This window comes from Microtus ochrogaster, unplaced genomic scaffold, assembly GCF_000317375.1.
Source record: "Microtus ochrogaster isolate Prairie Vole_2 unplaced genomic scaffold, MicOch1.0 UNK18, whole genome shotgun sequence".
NCBI lineage: Eukaryota > Metazoa > Chordata > Mammalia > Rodentia > Cricetidae > Microtus > Microtus ochrogaster.
In genome coordinates this window covers 682525-700509 of record NW_004949116.1, presented here as the reverse complement: position 1 = coordinate 700509, position 17985 = coordinate 682525, and the positions used below count along the sequence as shown (strand labels likewise).

Genomic DNA, 17985 nt, shown 5'->3' with positions numbered 1-17985 from the left:
GTAACCCATACAGGCCCAGCAGGGCTCTGCTGCAGAGCCACACGCCAGCCTCTTGTTGCTTTGGAGGGTAATGCTCCACTCACCCCCAACACACAGAATGGAATGATCGTATGAACAACTGGGAAGCAACTCACTGCAGCTAGGCCAAAGACATCCAATTGCATTCTCCACATTTATTTCCATCAATATCATCCACTTCCAAAGAATAGTAAGGGGGCCAACGAGATGACTCATCAGGGAGCGGGGTTTGCCACCAAGCCTGACAACCTAAGTGCAGTCCTTGGTACCCACATGTGGAAAGAGAACAAATCCCTACATGTTGTCTTCTGAACCCCAGTTTTCTTCATGACATGTTTTCCCTACCCCCCCTCAAATAAATATATGCAATCAAAAAAAAAAGCAGGAAACAATTCTTCTTGTTCAGCCTAGTCAAGGCTTCAGGTGCACTGAGACCCTAGGGTCTCAGGGACACAGTGGTACTTGACTCATTTCACACCTGGCTGCTGCCATGCCCTGGGTGCCAGAAGGGTATCCATCCGGTCCATACCCAGGAAGAACCAACCAGAGGCTGACAGGCCCCTCTAGGAACAGTTCTGTGACCCAGCTATAGAAAACCCAACAAGAGACTTGAGAAAGCACATCTCAGACTCAGGTCTTCTAGCTATCAGTGAGTTTTCTCTGACAGCAATCTAAAAATGTAAACTAAAAAATTGTTTCGGTTAGCATTTAAAACTTCGATTTAATAAGAGACTTTCACTTTGTATGAGGAATTCAGAATTTACAGAAACTCTGATTTGCAACCTTGAATTTTAAGTACAGATTTTTACTGATCTAAGAGCACAAACACTGACATTTCAAGATCAAGGTATCTGCCACCATTTGGTGTGGAATTGCGCCCACAGCACTTGGAACGAAGAGTCAAGGGGTGCGGCAGGGTGAGCAAGGGCTGAGGTAAGCTTGCACAGCAGGGCAGTGCGGAGGAGGGCAGCAGGACAGGAGGGCTAGTGAGAGGCAGACAGGAGACAGAGTCCCCGTCTCTCTGCAGACCACCCTGCCTCCATTGGAAAGCCTGCTCCTCAGTTCTGATGGAAAACTGACAGTGACAGGGTTAGAGATGCAGACTGGGAGGCAGAAGGGAAACAGCAGAGCCAGGGAATCCCCTTTTCTAGACAGTCTTCCCAACAAAGCCTCTCTTCACTATGCTGGGTCCCTGTACCTGAGGAAAAAGCCTACTCTGAGCAAAATCGTTGAAAAGCAAGAGGAACGCAAAGAAGAGCTGCATTCGACCATTCGCAACGACAGATTTATAGGCAGAAATGTAGCACTAATTTCTGTTCAGTTGTTCTTTGCAGCAGACCTTACACTTTCCACATAGGACAAGTACTCGGCAATAATGACTTCTTCGTCCTCCAGAGTTGAGTCCAGGTAGTCCTCCTCGTGCTCTGGAATGTCCTCCAGGATCTCGTTGACAGCCTCTATCTCCATGTCTTCATCTGTTGAGGCACTAGAGGTCCCTGCAATGAAAACACCACAGGGATAAGCAGATCACAGGACTCTCCTGTAACCCTGACAGTGCCTTTGGTAGCCTCTACCTTAGGCTCACAGCTGCTGTTAGCTCAAACTTGGCAGAGTGCAGCTATCTATCAGTAAGGCATCCATACGTCAGACCTACCTGCAGAGTCAGACGGGGATGTGGACGCTGTGGAGGAGGAGTCCTCTCCTGAGAACTGCAGGTCTGGAGGAAGGCTTCCTCCATGGTGCGCAAGGGTCTGAGCTGCTACCTGGACATTGCCTCCAAATACCCTTAGCGCTGCTTCAGCCACCACTGTGTCAAAACCCATGTACACCAGCTAGGAGAGATCATAGGGTTAGGACTGTGACCGTGAGCTCAGCTCACACTGCCATGTGAACCACCATATCCATGCTCTTGTCACCTCACAGCCCAGCTAGGACAACCTTGCTTCCTAGGTTAGTATAATTACAGAATGCTGCATTCATCCTCTTCAGTCCCAGAAGATGCCAGGCCATGCAGAAAGGGCTCTGAAGACCAGGTGTCAACAGGGACTAGGCACTCACCTCAGGACTGGCCACCATGGTGCTGAAAGCAAGTGCCATGAAAATCTAACTATGAGTACCATAGGTTACGGGGCCACAATATGTGGGACACAATAAAGTGCAGTCTAAGTGTGGATGAAGACTCATGAGGCTCAAGGTGGGCTGAGTTTCAGGGGATAGTGACATCCTCTTAGGTCCCAGGCAGAGAAACAGCACTGATGTTAGCGGTGGAACATGGGAAAGGACAAAAAAAAAATGAAGGCAAAGGTACCTCCTGCTGCAGGCCATCATTCTTGCTGTTTTTAGGGGACAGAATCTCACCATATAGCCCTGACCTAGAACTTACTATGTAGACCAGGCTGGCTCTGAACTCAGGCTGGCCTCTCTCTCTAGGTGCTGGGACCAAAGGTCCATGCCCATCCCCTTTCCTTTCTACACAAGTGCCTCACTCGAACCCCCTACCCACATCCGTCCCACTACAGGGATGGCAGGTCCTGCTGAAGCCTAGAGGCAGACACATGCCATCCTGCCACCATCCTACTCATCCCAGCCAGCCCTGCCCACGGTAAGACACAGCGCCTGGCACTCACTTGGTCGATGCTTTCCTGGGAAGGACTTGCTTGATGACTGCTGTTTTCAGAGTCTGAGTCCTGTAACCACCACATGTGGGGGTTACTGAGGAGAATCTGAAAGCACAGGGACACCCTTTATTCCGCAGACTGTCTCTTACATGCAGGTGTACAGCCCAGAGCTGTCCACTAGCGGGACAGATGAGTGTAGGATGTCACCGTTGGCCGTGCAGAGAGTACCTTGAAGAAGGAAAGGGAACTGGCTGGCTAGAATCCAGGGATCCTGTTTCTACGCCCCAGTACTAGCATGTGCCCCACCACATGTAGCATTTTAACCTGGGCCCTGGGGTTCAAACTCAGGTCCTCATACAAGACAAGTCCTTTCTGACTGACTTCTCCCCAGCTTCAGGACCTACTGAAACTAAGTGTTCAAGCTCACTGGTTTCTTCAGATGGCTAGAATTAGATGGGTAGAATTTAATGTGCTTTTCATATTTGCCTAGCACAGAAATCTCAAGTGCCATAGTCAAATTACATTCTCATTTTTTTTTTTTTTTTTTGGTTTTTCGAGACAGGGTTTCTGTGGTTTTTTTGGAGCCTGTCCTGGAACTAGCTCTGTGGACCAGGCTAGTCTCGAACTCAGAGATCCGCCTGCCTCTGCCTCCTGAGTGCTGGGATTAAAGGCGTGTGCCACCACCGCCCGGCTTACATTCTCATTTTTAATTACATACAAATTGGGCATGCTGGCATACACCTTTAACCCCAGTGCTCAGGAGGCAGAGGCAGGCAGATTTCTTGAGTTTGATGCCAGTCTGGTCTCCATACCGAGTTCCAGGACAGCCAGGGCTACACAGTGGGATCCTGTTAAAAAAAAAACATAAAACACACACACAAAGCAGAGGATAGGGAAAAGATGGGTGCACGTGCAACCCCATCTACACAAAGATATAGGAAGAGCACAAGAAGGCTGTGGAAACAGCTTGGAGGCAGACCAGTGGGGTACAGCCAGCTGCTCAGACTGAAGCCTAGAAGCATTACCTTCAGGGCGTCATCCAGGTTGCCTCTGGCCTGGTGAAGGGCCTGTTTGGCAGCATGTGTGGAGTAGCCCATTCCTTTCAAAGACTTGATATTTTCCAGGCGGCGTCTCCTCTTCTCCTTCTCCTCCTTCCTTATTTGGGCCAGTTCCTTTAGGAAAACAAGTCCCTCTGAGTTAGGGTTGGAGGCAGCGCAAGAATCTGTGGCTCTGTTCTGCAGGGTGTCTCAAGGTCTCTGGGTTGGTGAACAACTAAGCATAAAGGGATCCCTACCTATCCTTGCCAAGAAAAGAGGCAAAGGACACAGGGACAGGGTTAGGGCTGGGCTCTGAGTTCAGGAGTGAAAACAGCATCAGCCCAGCACCTCATGAACCAAGTATCCAGCATAAGAATGGACAGGTTCTTATGTGCTGAGGTGTTGGAGGCTCCCACAGGTAAGCAGCTATAACACCATGGCAGAAGAGTTTCTTCTGCCCCTTCTGTGGCCCATGAACTGCTGTGCTTCAGGGTTACCCTGGGAAATGGAATCCATACAAGAAGAGTGGCTGGAAAGCCCTAGGAGACTATGCCAGCTTTGAGAGAAGACTGACAGCAAATCCCAGCTCGCTCTGGACCTCAAGTTCTCTGCTGTATAACTAACTGGATGAGACAAGGTCCCTCCTTTCCAACACTAGAATTCTGAAACTCTCTTTTGTAAGCTTGTTATAAATGACTGTAGCTTTAAGACCTCGTTTCTTTGATAGATCAGAGACCTCAACATAAAGCCAGCCACACTGAACCTTATAGAAGAGAAAATAGGAAGTACACTTGAACACATTGGCACAGGAGACCACTTTCTAAATATAAGCCAGGCATCCAGACACTGAGAGAAACAATTAATAAATGGGACCTCCTGAAACAGAAAAGCTTCTATAAAGCATAGGACACAGTCAAGACAAAACGACAGCCTAGAGAATGGGAAAAGATCTTCATTATTAACCCCACATCAGACAGAGGTCTGATCTCCAAAATCTACAAAGAACTCAAAAAATTGGTCACCAAAAGAACAAATAATCCAATAAAAAAAAATGGAGTACAAACCTAAACAGAGAACTCTCAACAGAGGAATCTAAAATGGCTGAAAGACACTTAAGGAAATGTTCAACATCCTTAGTCAAAGAAATGCAAATCAAAACAACTCTGAGATTTCATCTTACACCATACATAAACACTGATGACATCTTATGCTGGAGAGGTTGTGGGTTAAAGGGAACAATCCTGCATTGCTGGTGGGAATGCAAGCTGGTACAGCCCCTTTGGATGTCAGTATGGTGATTTCTTAGAAAGTTAGGAAACAACCTTCCTCAAGACCCAGTAATACTACTGTTAGGTATATACCCAAAAGTTGCTCAATAGTGCCACAAGGACATGTGCTAAACTATGTTCATAGCAGCTTTGTTTGTCATAGCCAGAACCTGGAAACAACCTAAATGCCCCTCGACTGAAGAATGGATAAGGAAAATGTGGTACATTTGTACAATGGAGTATTACTCGGCAAAACAAACAAACAAACAAACAAACAAAACAAACAAAAAAAATGACATCTTGAATTTTGCAGGAAAATGGATAGAGCTAGAAAACATTATTTTGAGTGAGGTCACCCAGACACAGAAAGACAATTATCACATGTACTCACTCATATGTGGTTTTTAAACATAAAGCAAAGAAAGCCAGCCTACAAACCACAATCCCAGAAAACCTAGGCAACAATGAAGACACTAAGAGAGAGACTTACATAGATACAATCTACATGAGATGTAAAAAAAAGACAAGATCTCCTGAGTAAATTGAAAGCACGGGGACCTTGGAGGGGATTGAAGAGGAGAAGAGAGTCAGGGAAGGAAGCGGAGAAAAATGCTCAATAAAAAAATCAATTAAAAAAAAAAGAAGAAAAAAAGACCTTGTTTCTTGATCTGACATGTTTCCAGGCAAGAAAGCAATCCAAAACTAGCATTGTGGCCTCACAGACTGTAGTTGCCTTTGAAATAATGTCCAGAAATACAATATGGTATCAAGTGAGATCCTGAGAGAAGCCTGCTGGTTTAACTAGCCACTGTGACAGGAAGCTGCCCTGGTTCAAAACTGATGTGATTAAGACAGTCTGGTGGGGATGCAGCCCTGTTGACAGATGCTTGCCCATCCATCCCCAGCACTGCAGAAAAGTGAGTGTGGAGAATGCCCGTAATCCTAGCCTTCAGTTACTGGCAAGGAGGATCAGCAGTTCAAGGTTACCCTTGGGTTTACAGCAAGTTCGAGACCAACCTGGATTATATGAGCCTGTCTCAAATAAACAAAAGCGAGGCAATGTTTTCCTGCTCTCCTGATCTGGAGTCCCTTCTCGTTCAAATGTCTTCTGGCATTTTTTCTGGTCTTTTCCTACTCCGTTCAGAAAAGAAGCTGTACTGTCTGTGTTAACCTCTCACAGGGTCCGGGTCTCACGGGTGCTGAAGAAAGAAGTGAAAACTTACCTCTCTGCGGTTGGAAATATGAATGGCTGCATGGTCCACGTTCCCATCACAAGCCCGCAGGCCGAGCCGGGCTTCCTGGGCAGTGAACCCCAACTGCAGCAAGTTGTGAACTTTTGATGGATCAATGTACAGCTCTTTAAAGAGCTGGCGCGCCTACAAACAAACAGGAAGCAACAGAAGACTCACACAACAGTAGCAACATCAAAGCTTAGCAGTGCTAAGCCAGAAGTGAGGCCACAGTGAGAACTGCTGCATGTGATTCTGACTGAAGGAAGCTTGTCTAACCATCAGCAATGAAAACAGACAACACCATCTCTGCCTGTACAACCTACAATATAGCATAACCAGGCAGGCTGAGTGTTGTAGGAGTGTCTGAGCGACTGTAGTACATTCCTTGCATTAAGCTAGAGGCTAGACAGCAGGGCAGAAACTTTACCCAATAAAGCCACTGCCATTTTGAAATGTCCTTATTGCAGCATCTTGCCTGAACCCTCCCAGATACAAGTGTTCACACTGTGTGTGGGAGGATGGGAGGGAGGTACAGGGCCCTGAAGGGTCAGTCTGAGCACAACCACAGAGCACTCCACTGCCAACTCACAGGGGCACAGGTGAGGGCAGACACAGCAGCCTTACTTACCTTGTTGAGATATTCCCGAGCCTCCTCTCCATTTCCACTGTGATAGTTCCGAATCCCCTGAAGCAGGTAGAGTCTTAAAAACAACACTTTCTCTTTCCCACAATTTCCCTAAAGTTGTTGGGAGAAAAAAGAATAAGCTGTCTTATTTCTAATTTAAGGGCAGCACTCTCACTGCTGTGTAACTGTCCCATGTCTCCACAGGAACAAAGTGACAGTACTAGACCTTCCAAGGCATCATGACTGTCAGTGTGAAGATTCCCAAGCAGTGCCTCTTCCACATGGAAGGAACCAGTCAGACACCTATCTCCAACCACTATAGGCCATGAATAAATCATAGACAGATTCTCTCCTGCTCAGGGTGACTGAGAGCAGGGGTTTGTGAAAACTGACTTTAAAAACCAGCACAGACGCAGCGAGACTAAGTTGCACAAATGGTGTGTACCTGAGGCTGAAGCAAGAGGATCAGGAGTTCAGGGACAGCCTGGGCTACATGAAACTGTCTCAAACAAAACCAATAAAATAAAATTAAACGTAGCCAGACTCAGGAAACCAAGCCTTGGTTTTACACTGCTGCCTAGATGAATCACTGTTGGCAGCAGTTCCACACCTGGACAGGAGTAGTTGTGCCCAGAAGTGGATTCAGAAAACCAATCACAGCCGGGTGGTGGCAGCACACACCTTTAATCCCAGCACTCGGGAGGCAGAGGCAGGTGGATTTCTGTGAGTTTGAGGCCAACCCGGTCTATAAGAGCCAGTTCCAGGACAGAATCCAAAGCTACAGTCCAAAGCTACAAAGAAACCCTGTTTCGAAAAAAAAAAAAAAAAAGTTCCGTACTTTTATGTGGACCAGTCTCTGGTGATTCTCTCCATAACAGTTTTTAAAGCACTTCTGGGCCAAGTTCAGCTTCTTCTCTGCATCATCCAGGCACTCCAGTTGTTCCAGGCGGAAGTAGCACCACACAATATCCAGCTGGAGAACCGCGTAGTTGTCCACAGTGTCCAGCAGCTCTTTGCACTCACTGCAGGAGAAGAAAGCCAACAATGCGGAGCCCTTCAGCCACTCTGTGGTCCCCAGAAAGCTTTCCAGCTCTTGCTGCATTTGTAGGATTAACTAATGGGGCATTTATTTAAAATAATAAAATTTTGAAGGGATAAATAAAGAGAAATCAGGATTCTCAATAGCAGCATGGTGGCATCTGGCCCAGACACAGTGGCTTCCAGCCCTGGCTATGAATTACAATCACGACACAGGAGTCTTTTTCTTTGGAAATACTGATGCTGAGGACCCAATTAGGGAAACAGTAGCAAGGTTCTCCATGCCAGGAGAGTACAAATAATGTGTAAAAAGAATTAGATTCAAGAATGATAACCTAAACCTAAATGTCTTTTTTCAATAAAGTTGGTTAAAAGGTCATTCTTTGTTTTATTATTGCTTTTTAGCAAGTACAGTCATGTGCCTTGGCATAGTTCTCACGCCTTCTCCATCTCTCACAAATCTCTATATGTCATACTGGAAGATTTCTACTGCCCGTCATCACATTACTATTCTTTTCCTACACAATGACGAGATGAACACTGCACCACAAAGCAGCAGAGACAAGGGACATGGCAGAGCAATGGGGCCGACTGGTTACAGGCTAAACCTTCTAGCATGAGCCAGTAAACCTTGCTCTTTAAGTGGATCACCATGTGCACTCGTGACCACAAAGGAAAGATGACTCTATACTTTAATAAAGGCACCAATAACATCTGTTACACCTGATACTTGTGATGTATAAATGTAGCATGAACTGATGATGATACTGATGTGGTTGTTTTTTATGAGGATCTGAGATCTGAAAATCATTTAAATTATTTGTCCAGGGAGAAAAGGTTAAAAAGGGCTCACAAAGAATCAAGACCAACTATTTCTTGCTATCCACTAAAGCAGATTGTGAGCCTGTATAAGTTCACTATGGTGGTCTCCCCCTCCACACATATTTAAAATCTTCTCTGCTAACGAGGTAGGAACAAGTATGCAAAGACGTGAAAATTTTTCTTTGATTTTTAAGGACTTGAGTCTGCAGCGTTTGCTTCAGAAGAGAAGAAGCAAACGAAGCAGCAGAGACAGAGGGACATACATGGCAAGACCCTGACCCCAGACCACCTTCTCACTCTTCCCAGCCTTGCCCCATTTCTTTCAAACATCTGGGACAATAAATCTCTTCTTTGTAATAAGCTAACTTGAGGTTTATACATTTAAGACCCAAAAGCACTGACCTTTGCAGCTGGAAAACTATCATAAACATAAAAAATGTACTCATATAGATGATTGTCATGGGAATTCACAAAACAGAAGTTCACCTATAGGCTGTTTACTCTTGACCATTTCCCAGAACCAAGTCTGTCTTGTCTCAAGTGTCCAACATGCTCAAATTAACATTCTCTAAGTACTATTTCCACGAACAGGAACTAGAAACCCTGGGAAACTGCAGAGACTAAAAGCACCAAGTCAAAAGGACACCAGAGCCAGTAAAGATGGAGACACTAAGCACACATGTATGAAGCACATCAGATTAGATGTGCTAAAGTCCATGTTAAAAACGTGTATACATATATATCCCCCTGAAAACAAGAGCTTGTAGAGATGCCCAAGCTGGCCTACAACCTGTGCCTCAACCTCTCAAGCGCTGAGAGAATAGAATTCACTCTGGGTTTCACCAGTTAATACTGATGAAGAAAAAAAAGCAAACTTCGGTTTGGTTACCTTTGAGGAACCAACTAAATTTGAAAACTAGGAAGTAAGGTAAAAGGAGCCAGGCATTTTGCTTTCTTCCTGTGAACACTGCACCTCAGCATAACTGACAGTTCATGAGACAGCAATCCGGCAGTGACTGCAGAGGAGTGACAGTCAAACTGCGCAGTCTGCAGTGCGATGTGGTTCAGTGTGCAGTGCAATGTAATTCAGTGTGCAGTGCGATGTGGTTCAGTGTGCAGTCTGCGGTGCGATTTGTGGTTCAGGACCATCACCATCGGCACCAACACCACTCCCAAGAAGAGGCGGAGCCATGTGATGGATAGTTCTGGTGGCAGGATACTGGGGGTGGAGAGCCTACATATGAGGGTAAAAATAAATGGAGTTAGAAATACAAAGGAAGGTTGGGCTTTGGTGACATGTGCCTTTAATCCCAGTACCAGAGGCAGGCAGATCTGAGTTCAAGGCCAGCCTGGTCTATAGACTGAGATCCAGGACAGCCAGGGCATCACAGAAAAACCCTGACTTAAAAGAAAAAAAAGAAAGAAATACAAAGGAGGAAACAACCACAGACTGATGTGTGCCTTATCTCCTCACTCCCAGAAACCACTGTGGAGTGAAAAATCAGTCTGAAGTTATAGGTAGGAGGGTGCTGGAGCTTTCCCTACTGTAGTATCAGCTGAATACAAAAGTACCTACCAGAAATACCTGTCAGCATCCAGAAGGCATGGCAAGGCTATTCCATACTCTTTCCTCTTCAGGAAAGCTCTGCCCTTCTCATGGTATCCCATAGCTAACATAAGGGCCTAGGAAAGAATTGGAATTCTAAAAACAGCTTTCAAAATTAGAAAAGCATTAATAAAACAAATTAAGAAGCATATTAGCACTAATGAAAAACAAGACAGAACAAAACAACTCAATCTAAAAAGCCAAATTAATTGTTATAATTAAAGTTTTCTCTCATTGAAGCAACAAAGCCAAATTATCAAGTCAACGTGTCTGTTGTCTTGAGTAGCATCAACCCCTCACTTCTATCAGCTTTTTCTTTACCCACCTACTGGTCTAGATTTGGTTCTAATTTTCTACAAGCCTGGAGAGGATGAGCAGCTAGCAACTGTTATGGCCTTTCTAAGGAGTATGCAGCTTTGGTAGTGTGGGCCTGTGAGACGCCGGAAGGAGGACTGTGAGGTGGAGGCCAGCCTCAGCTACGTAGCAAGAATGTCCAAATAAGTAACTGAGTATATCAAACACTCATTTTTGGTTGTGGCTTTGTTCTTTGTTTGGGGTCTCTTACTATCAAGATACTCCTGTGTCAGTCTCCCATTCTCCACCTTCACAAGCAGTTATCACCACACACTTCTGAGATGTTTGACAATGCTAGCATTTCCAAAAAACTTTTTTTCACATTTATTTGTGTGTGTACATTTATGCCACAGCACGTGTGTGGAGGTCACAGGCAGCTTTCAGGACTCTTCTTACCATGCACATTCCTGAGATGGAACTTAGGTTGTTAAGCTCAACAACAAGTGCCTTGGCCTGCTAAGCCATCTTGCTGGCCCTCCAAATCCATTCACAGAAGGTTATGATGGCTTAGACTGTATACTAAATGAGGGTTTGGCTCCCAGCCTCCCGTTGTTGGGATTACAGGCTTGTACCACCATCATGTCCATCTTAAAACCTCATTTTATTATTTTAAGTTTTAATTATTATTTATTTATTGTGTGTGCATGTCTATGTATACAGGTACAGCTGTACCACAGTGCATGTGAATGTAGGAGGACAGCTTGTGGGAGTCACTTCTCTCCTTCCACCATGTAGGTTCTGATAGAATTAAGAACCTTCACCTGCTGAGCCATCCCTCCAGTCCCTTGAGACAAGGTTTCTCTGTGTAACCCAAGCTGCCCTGGAACTTGCTCTGTATAGTGGACTGGCCTTGAACTCAAGAGACAGATCCTCCTGTCTCCTGAGTGCTGAGATTGAAGGTATGTGCCACCACTGCCCAGCTCTTAATTCCTTTTTTGTTTTGTTTTGTTTTATTTTTCGGGACAGGGTTTCTCTGTAGCTTTTGGAGCATATCCTGGAACTAACTCTTGTAGACCAGGCTGGTCTCGAACTTACAAAGATCCGCCTGCCTCTACCTCCCAAGTGCTGAGATTAAAGGCATGTGCCACCACTGCCCAGCCCAGTTCTTAATTCTTAACTTTAAGCAGAATAATTTAAATCGTGAAGCCTACCACAAATTTAAATAACAAAAAGATGCCGAACTAAACAAAACCCTCAAATAAACTTGATTCCTAATCAGAAATCTTCATTCTAAGAAGCCTCTGGGCCTGACTCTGCCCTCTGTTCTGACAGCCCAGCCAGCCTCCCAGCCCATACTTACTTTTCTTTCGGCAGGAGGAATTCTGATTGACCTGCCTGTCTGGTTTGCAATGTCTAAGTAAGGCATGGTTTCCGGATCTACCATCTCAGCTGCAACAAAACCATAGGAGTGTCATTAACTCACGGTTGAAGAGAAGTGAGAGATAACACTTGAGACACTATACTGTGGAGAGGAACTCCACAAGAGGCATGGTACTGTGAGCTGCCTTGTTGTATCTGAGGGAGGTAACAAACCAAAGTTCTGTGTACCTCTCTCTGCCAGAATCTCCAGTCCCCTTTTGGTCCTCTGAATGCGTTTCTCCTTCAGTTCTGCCTCATTCTGTTCCTCTTCCTCTACCTGGAAGTTTTTCCTCACATCCTCTTCAGACTGTTTCAGTTCTAGCACCATGGCCTTTACATTGTGAGTCACTCCTTGTTCTTCAAGGCTTTTCCCTGGGAACAGCAGAATTGCCTGTCACACAAACTTCCTGGGCAACAGTCCATTTCTTACAGTAAATGGAGTCCTTTTTTTATTAATTTATTTTTGAGTGTGTGTGTGCATACATGTATGTCCATGTGTGTGCATGCTTGTAGACAACTCGCAGGAGCCACTTTTCTGCTTCTACCATGTGGGATTCTAGGAGCAAACTCAAACCATCAGGCTCTGCAACCAATGTTGTTTATCCACCAAGTCACTTCATCAGCCTGGAAGATGGAATTCTATAGAACCTGCATTCACACTTGCAGAGAGCAGTGGGCCACATTGCCTCTTTCCTGTTTTCTTTCTCTCTACCCTAAGACCATACTGAAGTAACAAATATTTGAGAGCACTATGCCAGGCAGCATAAAAGGAAAACGAAAGTTTTTCCTGCAGCCGCTTGGCTCTCCCTGGACCCGCCGCGGGCTGGCTGCCCACTTGCCGCGTGGCGGGGCCGCCAGCCCATCCGGGACCAGCCAATATTTTAAGAATAAAAGTTTCCTCTTTTTATTTTTTTTTTATTTTCCAGTCAGGGTTTCTCTGTAGTTTTTGGTGCCTGTCCTGGAACTAGCTTTTATAGACCTGGCTGGCCTAGAACTCACAGAGATCTGCCTGTTTCTGCCTCCCAAGTGTTGGGATTAAAGGTGTGCACCACCACCACCTGGCCAGTTTCCTCTTTTAACAAGTAGAAACAAATACAGGCACAGAAGAACATGGAACAGAACAAGGGGGAGTGGCCAGTCCAGTGAAGAGGTTAGCCAACACTACAGACAAACCTAGTAAAAATGATATTGAGGGCAGAGGTGGCTCAGTGGTTAAGAGCACTGGCTGCTCTTCCAGAGGTCCTATGTTCAGTTCCCAGCAACCACATGGGTGGCCCACAACCATCTATAATAAGATCTGGTGCCCTCTTCTAGTCTGCAGAAGGAGGGCAGAGAAGTCATATACATAAATAAACCTTTCCTTACAGTGTCACTGCTAACAGCTGCTGGTGCTGCTGTCTTAAGAGGGTTCTGTCCTTCCTGCATTTTTGTTCCCTGCACTTTTCTACAGTGTCACCCCCTTCCTATGTTTCTTTTTTAGAAATGACAACTATTCTAATATTCAAATCCAAAAATCAAGATCCACCTGGAGAAAGGAGGTGGCAAGAAGAGAAAATCACCTAACTAAATTTTGTTGTTTGGTTTGTTTGCTTGTTTTTGAGACAGGGTTTGTGTAGCCTTGGCTGTCCTGGAACTCACTCTGTAGACAAACTGGTTTAGAACTCAGAGATCTGTCTGCCTCTGCCTCCCAAGTGCTGGGATTAAAGGCGTGCACCCCACTACCCAGCCCACCTGATTAGATTTTATGTAGGGTGGGTGTGAAGGTCACACATCATTGTGAATTCTTTAAAAGCTTCTCCACATAATTCATTTTTTGTTTTACTTATTTTACCTGTATGTATCAATAGTTTGCCTGCATGCATATAGGTATACCACAGGTGTGCCATTGGATCTTCTGGACCTGGGGTTACTGTGCTAAGAATAGAAATTGGGTCCTCTGCAAGAGTAATTAAGTGCTCTTAACCTCTGACCCACCTCTCCAGGCCCTCCATATTCTTTCCTGAGGCAGGGTCTCTTGCTGAACCTGAAGTCCACTGTTTCAGTTAAACTGGCTAACCAAACAGTCCTGGAATTTATTTGTCCATCTCTTTCTCATGGCACTGGAGTTGCAGAAGTGTGCCACCAAACCCAACATGCACGAGTGCTAGAGACCCAAACTCAGGTCCTAAGCAACAAGTATTTCACCCACTAGGCCATCACCCAGCCCTCTGATTGGATTTTAAGATTACAAAACAAACAAAAACAAAAAAAAAATCACAAGAAGAGGAACACTGTAGAAGAGTGCAGAGAACAAGTGCAGGAAGGACAGAGCCTTCTTAAGACTGCAGCACCTCCAGGTGTTAGCAGTGACACTGGAGGGAAGCCAAGCTGATCCTCAGTCTTTGGGGATGAAGGAAGATGTCTGTGTTCAAGTGGAGAATACCCTTGTGGTCCTGGGTTTGGGAAGAGCTTCTTCAACAAAAAAATGTAAGGCAATGGTTTTGGCAGCATTAAAATTAAAAATGTCTGTCCAGTGATGAGCAGAACAGAAAAGGGGTGTCAACGGAAGGTAGCTGTGACATGTGAGCACACAAGAGAAACAGCTGGGATGCTGAAAGACAATGAAAGGCTGTTTAGAAACATGAAACCTAGTAGGGTGGTGGGTGCACACCTTTAATCCCAGTACTCGGGAGGCAGAAACAGGTGGACTTTTGAGCTCGAGGCCAGCCTGGTCTACAGAGCGAGTTCCAGGACAGCCAGAGTTACACAGAGAAGTCCTGCCTTGAAAAGCCACCCCCCCCAAAAAAAAAAGAGGAAAGAGGGAAGGAGGGAAGGGAGGGAGGGAGGAAGGGAGGGAGGGAGAGACAGACAGGTGAAGCTCAGGTTCTTGAGGCTCCAGGAACCCTCCCTAGAGATCCATGAGACTTCATGGACTACCTGAACTGCTAACAATCTAATGTCTCTCTTGTTCCACTCATGCCTCCTGCAGACTGTGGCTGCTGTGTAAGCCACTGTAATCCACTCTGTAGTACAGTGCCTCCCTTCTGAGGACAAACTCCGTACTGAACAAGGCTCATTTTCACAGGCTTCCCAGCAGCATTTAACATCTTGGGCAGAAGTCTGTGATGTGGGGCTTTTGTGGGGGCTGCCTTGTATTCAGCAGCAACCCTGATTCTGACTCAGTAAATGATAAACACGCAGCCCCCAACTAATATAATCAAAACTGTCTCCTCAAGAAGTCAGCGCTCCCCTGGGTGGTGAAAATTTCCCTGGCTGAGTTCACTGCTAGAAGACTCACATGGTTCATTTGCTCTCCACCCACACTCAGTAAGCAGAGCGCTCCGATGGGGCCTTGTCCATCTGTCTCTCTCAGGGTCAGCTTTCTCCCCATAGAGAGAACTATGAGTAACCCAGATTCTCCCCTCAGCACACATTTCCATTCTGGAACATCTTACCTGACTGAAATGAACTTCTTTCTTCCCCACTAGCCAGAGAAGGCCAGTGAATATTTATTGGAATGTTCTTTTCTGCTTTACATTTTCATTATGGTAAACTTTCAACATAATAGACTTTGGATAATAAATTCATCAAGGCCAGGAAATTTTCAAATAGAGGAAAAGCAAGAAAAAAAAATACCAAAAGAAAAAAGAAAGCCAGTACTTAAATAGCTGATGCCTCTTTTGTTATGACATACCTAGTTGAAGTTGTTTCTTATTTATTACAATCTTGATGTAATTTTCTTGAAATCCAAAAGTTTCAGCTATTCTATAAAATAAAAACAATATAAGCTGCAGGAAAGCAAATTTGTTATCTGTTACATAAGACTTGGATCATGATGGCCACTTTGCTACTTTATACCTTTTTACTCAGAAACACCAGGCTTTCCACCTCTAGCATGATTTTACAATAAAGCTGGTACAGTGGGCGGCTGCTGGAAGCCATGAGACAAGCCCTTCCTAAACTTGTTTCCGAATTGAGGACTACAGGGCTGTCCGTCTGAGCAGAGTCAAAAACATCCTTGCCATACTATCCAGCATCCTCTCTGAGAAACCTCTAACTAGAGCTATCCTATACTTGTCTACTTGTGGGCATTGAGTGACTGATGCTTCCTCATTCTCCAGAAGGTAAAGAAACAAGACAATCAGCTGAAGAACGCATGGGTTGGCCTTTGCAAGAAGAAATGAGTGCTAAAAAGAATGCTCTGCTCAGTACAAGGATGGCTCCTGCTTTCATTCATCAGCCACTCATTCAGCTACAAGCTGGGTACCTCTTCTGTTGGCCCCAAGCTACAACCCTCTGAAAGCTGTACTGCATCCAAGAAGCTCCATGAGCAGGCCTCTCACTCAGAAAGCCATGTTGCCTCTTACCTAGCAATGTGAGCCCAGCATGACCTCTTTCTTGTCCCACCCTTCAGGTTTCATTTCTTTGGCTATAAGGGGATGATGGACCGGCTCCCTAGCTTACAGAACAGCTTGAGAGCATTTAATGAACCAGAGTAGGGGCAGACCTATTGGGAGACTTAGCTCAGATACTCACTTAGATCTCAGGTCTCTACCAGTGACATGCAAGTGGGTCTCCAACAAGCTTTTCTTGTCCTGTTGCAAAAAGAGACAAAACGAAATATACTTGAGTGTGACACTTCTTTGAACTGCTACCCGGCATGTGACGCTGTGAAGTGCTGCCAGGATATAAGGACCAAAGCACTGCCTGTACAGAGAAACATGTTGAACACAGCGCAGTACAAGACTGGCAAAGTGACTTGAGTGTCCCTTTGTGCAATAGGTAGGACTGCTCAAGTGGGACTCATCACATGGCCAGCCATCATCATAATCAAAGTTCATTAAATCGGTTTAATGGTAAGAGCAAATACTGCTACAGAGGACCTGAGCTTGCTTCCCATCATCTACTTGGGCAGCTCATACCTGACTGTAACTCCAGCCCAGAAGATACAAATTTACTCTTGGCCTCAGTGGGAAGAGGGGATAATTTGCTTATATGCACAAGCCCAGAGACACATACTTACATATAATTAAAAATAAAAATCAAGGGTTGGAGAGATGGCTCAGAGATTAAGAGCACTGACTGCTCTTCCAGAGGTCCTGAGTTCAATTCCTAGCACCGACATGGTGGCTCATAACCATCTGTAATGAGATCTGGCACTATTTCCTGGAAAGTGTATATATAATAAATAAACAAAAATTTTTTAAAAAGTAGTCTTTAAAAAAAAAATAAAAATCCAACCTTAAGAGAAGAAGGTATCTGCTGGAATTTCTGAACATTCCCGCTCATCACCGTCACCAGGCACCATGCCCTACACCCCATTCCTCTTCTTCCCAGCCTTGCAACAGTTTATCTGTCTACAAAGTTGTCTGTTTTGGGCACTTCACAGAAGCATAACCATAATAGCGTCAGGCTTTTTCTTCATGTTTCTGAGGCTCGTTTCATATCATAAACTATTAGTGTTGTACACCTGTACCACCAGCAGTCTTCTGTGGTGTGGGTGTATCTGTTTATCCACACATCCACTGATGCAAGTTCGACTGTTTCTACCTTAGCCATTATGAGTGGTGTTACTGTGAATGCTTGCCACTCAATTTATTCTTATAATGTGTGGTGGTTGTACTTGTTGTCGTGGGTGTACATGTGTGAAATCTGGAGCTGATATCAGGTATCTTGATTACTTTCTGCCTTTTCTTTCTTTCTTTATCTTTTTTGGCTTTTCAAGACATGGTTTCTTTGTGTAGCCCTGCTGTTCTGGAACTTGCATTGTAGACTAGGCTAGCCTTGAATTCAGGTTTTTTTTTTTTCTCAGTAGAATCTCTCGTTGATTCGCTAGCTAATGAGCTTCAGAGATCCATCCACAACCCTGTAAGCCTATACCACCCAGGGCTAGGGTTACAGAAACACTCACATATCTGGCTTTTTACATGGATTCTAGGAATCTGAATTTAGGTCCCCATGCTTACATGGCAGGCACTTTTACTAACATGAGCCAGCTCTCCAGGCCCACATACAAGTGTTTTTTTTTT

General features: G+C 45.1%; 1 protein-coding gene across 1 annotated transcript in view; it reads right to left on the bottom strand.

The window, feature by feature from the left end:
• Positions 1–153: 153 nt before the first annotated feature.
• The window catches only part of Nub1 (negative regulator of ubiquitin like proteins 1), a 28064-nt gene continuing 10232 nt past the window's right edge, over positions 154–17985 (bottom strand). The window contains exons 4-15 of the mRNA XM_005367433.2: positions 16493–16551; positions 15651–15721; positions 12167–12349; positions 11919–12007; positions 10235–10341; positions 7637–7820; positions 6802–6909; positions 6165–6317; positions 3662–3808; positions 2646–2741; positions 1673–1850; positions 154–1514 (exon numbers count right to left, since the gene is read on the bottom strand). Of these exons, the coding sequence (XP_005367490.1) occupies positions 1336–1514; positions 1673–1850; positions 2646–2741; positions 3662–3808; positions 6165–6317; positions 6802–6909; positions 7637–7820; positions 10235–10341; positions 11919–12007; positions 12167–12349; positions 15651–15721; positions 16493–16551 (1554 nt within the window). The 3' untranslated portion in view covers positions 154–1335. The remainder of the gene's footprint in view (positions 1515–1672; positions 1851–2645; positions 2742–3661; positions 3809–6164; positions 6318–6801; positions 6910–7636; positions 7821–10234; positions 10342–11918; positions 12008–12166; positions 12350–15650; positions 15722–16492; positions 16552–17985) is intronic.